At 31.2% G+C, this 7,988-nt stretch overlaps 1 protein-coding gene across 3 annotated transcripts in view; it reads left to right on the top strand.

Moving 5' to 3' along the window:
- Amph (amphiphysin) overlaps positions 1–6,893 on the top strand; it is a 120,878-nt gene extending 113,985 nt beyond the window's left edge. The window contains exons 7-9 of one of the 3 annotated variants that reach the window (XM_088227358.1): positions 698–913; positions 3,664–3,806; positions 5,150–6,893. In XM_088227358.1, the coding sequence (XP_088083484.1) occupies positions 698–913; positions 3,664–3,806; positions 5,150–5,230 (440 nt within the window). In that variant the 3' untranslated portion in view covers positions 5,231–6,893. Of the gene's footprint in view, positions 1–697; positions 914–3,653; positions 3,807–5,149 lie in introns of all 3 variants that reach the window. The other 2 variants (XM_088227357.1, XM_088227359.1) reach the window with 2 other exon arrangements.
- The last annotated feature ends 1,095 nt before the right edge of the window (positions 6,894–7,988 follow it).

Consider the following 7,988-nt stretch of genomic DNA (forward strand, 5'->3'; position numbering starts at 1 on the left):
TATGAAATATATTAATAAGTCAGCATGTTGGACATAAAATTAGATGTCAATAACATAAATCATTATTTGTTTCACATGAACAAACAACTATAATTAGATGAACGTGGCGATTAAAAAAAATATTTTTTTGCTTTATCTCAAAATTACAATTTTGGACTTAACTGGGTACACACCCCGACCCGGGAATTATAAACCCTACATTTTGTTCGTAAATATGTTTTCTTCGAGCAAAATTGATTATTTAAATAAACATAATATAAAAATGTATAAATTTTAATGTAACTTTAATACAGGATCGCCTAATAGAGTTACTTTTTATATTGTTTGCTTGCCTTATTAAATATATGCGTCACACCAATGTTCATTGTAAAAATAAAACGAAACTCATCAACAGACGCTTTTGTTATTTTATTACTATAACAAATATACACTAAAAATTACTGCCAAATTTATTGACCGTCTGAAGAATCTTTCTTTGTACATAACTTATTTAAAATTTTACTTGTTAAGAAAACCTTTTATGTTCTTTGTCAGCTGCTAAATGTGTTTAATCTTTGGAGCGATGTTTTACTGACTTAATCCCGGAGCTCCACAAGTTTGGGCAGTCTTCTAACCTAGTAATACACCCTTTACCTGCGTGTAATGAGTGTCGTTTTCTTTTTGTTTGTGGAATGGCTTTATTGTTCCCTTTTCACAGCCGCATGGGGTGAGAATTCACCATCCACACCAGAAAAATCGTCTCCCGTGGCTGAGAAAATCTCTCCTCCTGAATCCCCCGCCAGTCCGGAACCCAAACCCGTCCCCTCGGAAGTGGAAACTCCCGTCGCCGCTCCCATCGTCAACGGTAATGGGACGCACAAACCGCAGGAAAACAATAATAAAAATGTAGAGGAACTTTATGATATTCCCGTTGGTAAGTATCCACATGTCTTCCATCTTAAAAAAAATCTCATTCAAATTTGCATAATATTGGCAATCGATTGGCAACTCAATATAACCTGAAATCTAAGCCCGGTCACCACTAATAATATTTTAAAAAACAAGAATTTATAGATAAACCCAAAATCCATTCAATTTGAAAACATGCACATATTTTGTTAATTAAAAATTGTACAGCTTGCCCACCACATACCGCACACCGCATCTGAGGACATAAGTCTCCTTGGTGGTGCCCACATACACGAAAAATTTGCTCGTTGTCAAACGAGAAAAGCTGCCCGAAGGAGCTCTCTGAAATCTGGTAGCCTTAGCATCTTTGTGCTGAAAGAAGGTAATCCAGAAGTACATAATATGTACTTCATTGGATTGAGAAAAGAGGGAAGTGAATTCTTCACTGACTGGGATTAAATTGATTGTACATGATCAATTCGCCGAAATGATTACAAAACTTTTTAAAAGCCTTGAAATTCTTTTTAAAAATTGTACAGCTGTGATTCTTGTTTAAAAATATATGGTGCACATGAAAGTTTACTTCATACCACCCAATGGTCCATAGGAAACTGTTTCGGTATACCAATTGCGGCATCATTTATTATTTAAGGCAGTCAATAAAATATTGCAGTAAAATGCTCATTGTCAGGAATAATCCCAGCAATACAAAAGTTCAGTGGTTTTTTTCAGTAAAAAATATTTGTTTTTTTTATGTATAGTATGATCATGGCTACAGTTTTTTTTTAATTTTATGTTTTTTTAATTACTCTGTACGCGTGGTTACTAGTTTTCTTTGGTGAGTTGTTTTCTTTGGTGGGTTGGCGTCCCAGAAACCGGAAATCTATTATTATGGACAACATATATAGCGCCATTTTCGTAATAAAATACCTCAAGGGCGCTATCACACCACTATCGAATTTCCAAGAGCTTGTGACGTCATTTAAAGTTGTTCATTTTTATAAATTTTTTCATACATTTAAAGAAACTTTGACATACAATTTATTTCTCTAATTTTTACTACATGAAAGATAACATTTCTTATATTCAATTTCCCGTAGAACTGAATGTCATCATTATACATAGTGTAATTATTACACCAGGAAGTAGACAAACACGCACAATCAAATTAATTGTTAAGTAGCAATACACAAACAAATAAATGACTTTAAGAAAAATAATGAAAAAATGTTTATTAATGATTTCATAAATCTAACACAGAACAGGGTGGCATGACTTTATGTAATTATTGCTATCTCAAAAAAATTGTCCGTTTTTAATTAAAATATTTTAATTCCCAACATCTTTTATCGCGCTTTTCTGTTTTTACTAACTTTTTTATCAAATGCGTGCTAAATTATGTTGTGAGAATGTTTGGTGTTTGATCAAAAAGAACTTTATTATTTGTTTATTGAAGCTTCATTGACAATACGAAAAATAATGTATATCTTCCCATATATGTAATAAGAATAATTGATCGGTGGTGTTTTATTAACATATTTTAATAATTAATTAATTTAATATACAATTTTGGTAAAATTTATATTTTGTTATTAACCAAATTAAACATAAACTTTCAACAATGTTTTGAGTATGTCGAAATGTTTACAGATAGGCTCTCTAGGGAGTTATTAAGAACTAAATTTGTTGCAAAAGAGATTGAAAACATTTGGAGAAGAGAATATAGAAGTCTAGGCATTTACAGGGCTTATGACCTGCTATTTGCTGGTTTAAGTTGCCACATTACACACTGGGTAACATTCACCATTCTGCCTATGTTTAAACATCCACATTTCCTCAACTCTTCTATCTGTTGACTTTAGTGAAGTAAAAGAGCTGAAACCTTTATCATATGGGTAAGATTCATCCGGCTGAACCAATTCACTTATTAGGCAATGCCTGAAAACAATTTTCCAGTTGTATACTTCTTCTCATACCAGTTAGTTGATTCAACAATGTTTTGAGTATTTCCAAATGTTTTCAGACAGGCTGTATCTCCTCCCTAGGGAGTTATTTATTACTAAATTTGTTGCAACAGAGAAGGAAACATTTTGAAAAAGGAGAAGAGAATAAATTTTCTGTTTATGGTGTAGTAATTATTTTTTTCTCGAGGAAAGATGTATGAAAGTAAAACAACTTATTTCTATAAATATTTTAAAAGTTACCTTAAGATGCCAGAGACAAAGAAAACTCAGAATATAATAGTTTGTACAGTAGTACATATAATTATGTACTGATGTACGAAATTTGTAGCATTGTCATACCGTAGTGGGTTAGCACTTCAATAGAATTTAAAAATTAAAATAAGAAAATCATGTTAAAGTTAATAATGTTGATATAAGCTGTATAGTGGTCAATTGCACCGAAAAAAGATAAGTTTAACAACAAAAAAGAAACATTTTATTTTAGTAAAAATATAAATTTTGTAGCATTGACTTATTTATGAATTTAAATCAGTAGCATTCGATTTTAGTGAAAATATAAAGATTAAAGTTTTTTAAATCACTCCTATTTTTGGCTCAACTGCATCTAAAGGTAGGAAATAACAGAATATTTATCGCATTAAAGTTAAATATATATATATGTAATAAAAATAATTTTATGTTAGATAAAATGCAAAACAAAACTTTTAAAAAAAGACCTATTATTTACTTGAAATTCTCCCAATCTTTACACCATTTTGATATCGTGTTTCTCAGCTACCTGTTATATAAATGAATTATTCTGTTGACTCAGGAGCGACCCTGACGAACCTGCCCCCAGGGGTTCTGTACCGAGTACGGGCGACATACCGCTACACTCGAGAGGACGCTGATGAACTCTCCTTCGAGGTCGGAGACACCATCAGGGTTGTGGAGTATGAAGATCCTGAAGAACAGGTTCCTAAATTTTTCTAATTTTTACAAATACAGGGAAGTCAAAACATTTGTTTATTGCTGATAATTGTTCTGGTATTATTCCATCAATTCTCTACTTTACTTGTAAAACTTCTTACTGTCTGGTTTTACATAATTGTGGTATTTATATTTTAGTAAATATTTTATTCTTTTCATTTGTAAACCTTTTTTTAAACGTATGTGTAATCAAATCAGTTTGATCTTTTAGCGTATTTTCCTATTATTTATTTAAGAAACTACAAGATGGGATTAATGTGTTCCTATTGTCTTTCTAATATGAAGCACTCCCTAAAAATCAGTGATACTGACGCTTTGTCAACTAAAGTAAAATGTATATGAACCCATACAGGCACATTTTTTTGAGTAATAAAAGATCTGCCGTGTGAGTAAGGAAAGCAGTCTTTTTGAGTTTGTGCCTTTGACACTGCTGGCCAATATCAGCACACCAGTTGGAACGACATACTAACCGGATTATGCTCAACGGTTCATATTTTATTGCATATTTTATATTGAATTTTTATAATTTTATGATAATCAAATAGGGTAGGCACTGCTTATTTGCGTATATGAAATGCACGCTACTGTCTTCAACAGCGGTTCTCAAACTGAAGTCTGTAGTTTTCTAGGGGACCGCGGAAGTTGTTTCAGTAGAACCGCGTAAAACGAACACATTTATTGGAGGACAATTTATACAATGATGGGGATGCAAAACATGTTTCCCATTAAACGTGTTGTAGTGATTTTTGGATTGAAATGGCACAGTCCTATCCTGATATTGTAAAGATGGCTCTCAGAGTTTTGATTCTATTCGCAACCACCTATGAGTGTGAGACGGCTTTTTCTACACTACTACGGTCAAGACACAATCTCGGAACAGATTATATTGAACAAATGACATGAGAGTTGCACTGGCCAAAACAAAGCCAAACTTAGAAGAAGAAGAAGTGGTCCGTGCAAAGCAAATGCATCCATTCATTAAAATTGTCATTTAAATTTAATGAATACATAACATGTAATATTTTATGAATACGTAATTTTTGTGAAAAAATATTTTATTCACTACAACACACTACCTCTTGGTTTCGATTCCTAGTGAAATCAGAATAATTTAATGTATTTCCTCAAGCCTAGGTATTCTGTATTGAAAATTCATACTTTACTTTCATTTCACGGACATCAAACGAATACATAAAGTACCGCTCATTTTACTAAAGGTGTTTGTGTATTTTTAACTCGTCTAATTCATTCCAAGTTTTCAGAGCATGAATATTATAGTTTTGTATAACATTTTAATATGTGAAGTTAATTCCGCTATATTTTCACAGGAGGAAGGTTGGCTAATGGGAATCAAGGAAGGCACCAATGAAAAAGGAATGTTCCCCGCAAACTTCACCCGTCCCATGTGATTTGTGAATATTATTCACTAATTTGCACTTGTTATTATCAAACCATCGCGTCATTACACATCGGATGGCTCCGTAACAATTCAACAGTGAACAAAATATTCCCGAACTTTGAAACATGTTTTATGGCCCAAAATGTTGTCTAAAATCTTAAGCAATTTCAAGTGTATGTAAGGAAAAAAGTATCTTGTATTTTTTACTAAAATGTCTTACTCGAACTTATACAATATATGTCTGAAAATGTGTCAAAACTGTATTTTGATTTTGTATAAATTAAAATTCTATTGAATTATCTCTGTACATAAATATGATAATATTTTATGGCTATGGGTAACAAAGATTTAATTCATTTTTATTGGTAATCTACTAATAAGGTTACAAACTAATAATCCTTTTATTTACACCTACAGGGATATCTTAAATTCAAGCTCCAACTTCTAAATCCCACTTGTCCAAAATCTATTTTATTTAAGAATTAAATTATTGATGTCAAATATTTGTAATATAATTTAAGATAAATAATACACGCATATTACAAACAACTGAAAAGTTCCCTTCTAATTTCAACTTAAAATTGTCTTCCATTTTTTGATAGCGGCTTTTGAAACATAATAGTTTCCCCTCGGTCGTGAAATATCTAACTAGAATCTTTCTGAATGAAATACTACCGAGGGTATATTATTTCTGCCTTTTGTTTATACACATTTTATATGTAAGGATCATGTTAAATGGTAAAAGTGGCCTTATATTGTATCTTGCAATTAAAACATATCTTCTAACTGATGATATTGTGAGACAGGGATATGAATGTTGTAACTTATTATTTCATATCTGGTGCTTATGGCATTGCATTTTCTTTAATTTATTTTAGACATTTTCCGCATCTGTATGTTAGTTGTATGTTTATACTTTGCTTCTACCTTTTATTTAGTTATTAATGGACTAATTTGGAGTAATTTATTATTATGTTATTGTGTTTTAATCCCCATTGACAAGATAGCCTGACTGCAGTTAGTTGGCAGATTTATTTTGCCGATTAGTTCATTATACGGAGATACGAGATGTTACGAATTAAGAAAACAGTTAATATCTAAAATATTTTACACAAAATGGAATGAATCTCCAACAAATAATGTATCTTCTACCGGACCGTATGATGGAAGTTTTAATGAATGAATATTGTAGGTTAGGGACCACTTCCGAACAAATGAAAATGGTCAAATTATTAATTTATTTACATAATGATATTAAACTTGTGTGTATGTGGGCGACAATAATGTCATGTAAGAGTATTAACCAAATGATCAAGATTAGAAGTATGTTAATAAAAATCCACACTGATTTGGTTTAAAAGTCGACCATTATTTTATTTTGCCTAACTTTCATTATAAGAAAAATGTATAATATTTAATAAAGTTCTACCGCATATTTAGCATATTTAGCGTTAACGCCGCTAACATTTTTAATCTTATATACCTAGTAATTATTGTTATATCGGTTTTGTATGTGAACGATTAATTCAGCATTTTGTATTCTACATTATTTCTTAGAATGTTTGTAAATGTCCAAAATGAGATAATTATTGTGCCATTTGCGAGTGGTCCATATTGCATAAGTCTATCATGGATTGTACAGTTTTTACAATGAATAAAAATTGTTATTCGAATTTCCCAGCTTTTTATTTATCACAAACTTCCCCTATTTTTTGAAATTTTTGTTGTTTTAATCATTAGCACTACTAAAAAAGGTATGTTCAAACACTTCAGTATTTAGTACTGTGGCACCACGACACCACACTAAAGCGATGTTTTTCTGTCCACACTATGCCATAGAAGGAAGGATATGTGCCATATAGTTACTCATCATACCACTCCACGACCATGACACAACAATGTAATCCTACCTTAAGAGTTGTCGACTTTTTAAAATAGTAGTTGACAAGCTGTACCATAGCTGAGACCTTATCCTCGGATTATTCTGGGCTCAATTCCTTCTGAGAACACAAAAACGTAAAGTTGCACATTAAGTACTCATGCTAATAGCATGCAAAATAAACTTGTGAAAGCAAAGAGTGATTTGCAAGTGATTTTATCAGTACTAAATAAATCATATCAATTCAGTATGGTGGAATCCGCTTATTGTAATCATTATGGGGCCTGTAATTTTTTATAACAATAACCAGTTGATACCATTTACCCTTTGCTCCCTGACGGCAAAAATTTGTCCAGGTGAAATAAATAACTCACATATCTCTTAAATGAGAATGCATTTTATGTAACTAATCACTGTCTGTACATATTTGAACTTTTTTTTAGTAGTTACGGCATTATTGAAGTATTTACATAGTTCAAAAAAATTACTCCCGGGGATCAGTTTTGCGTAAAGCTGTCTCCCGTTTGATTGTGTTAAATTACTACTCCTTTACAAACTTCAATAATATAACAATGATGGCAAGTATGTTCTTTTTTTTCAAATACTTTTATGGTTTGATTGTGAAGTGGATTTTGGTTAATTTTTCAAAATAACTTTATATGGCAATTCCCCCGCCGTACAAATTTGTACAAATATTTTTTTTAGGCATAAAAAGTTTTTTTTTTTAAAACACAAGAAAAATATATAATCGTTATCAAGTTATAAATTACATGATTAAAAAAGGAGTTCAAAAACTCTACTAAATCTGTGAAGAACAAAGGGTAAAGCAAAGGATTTAAAAAAAACAAGTATACAATTGTAAAATGTCATTGTAAATAATAAAAAAATA

This window comes from Micrasema longulum, unplaced genomic scaffold (genome assembly GCF_059751315.1).
Source record: "Micrasema longulum isolate JH-2025_06_02 unplaced genomic scaffold, ASM5975131v1 h1tg000501l, whole genome shotgun sequence".
In the NCBI taxonomy this organism is placed as follows: Eukaryota; Metazoa; Arthropoda; class Insecta; order Trichoptera; family Brachycentridae; genus Micrasema; species Micrasema longulum.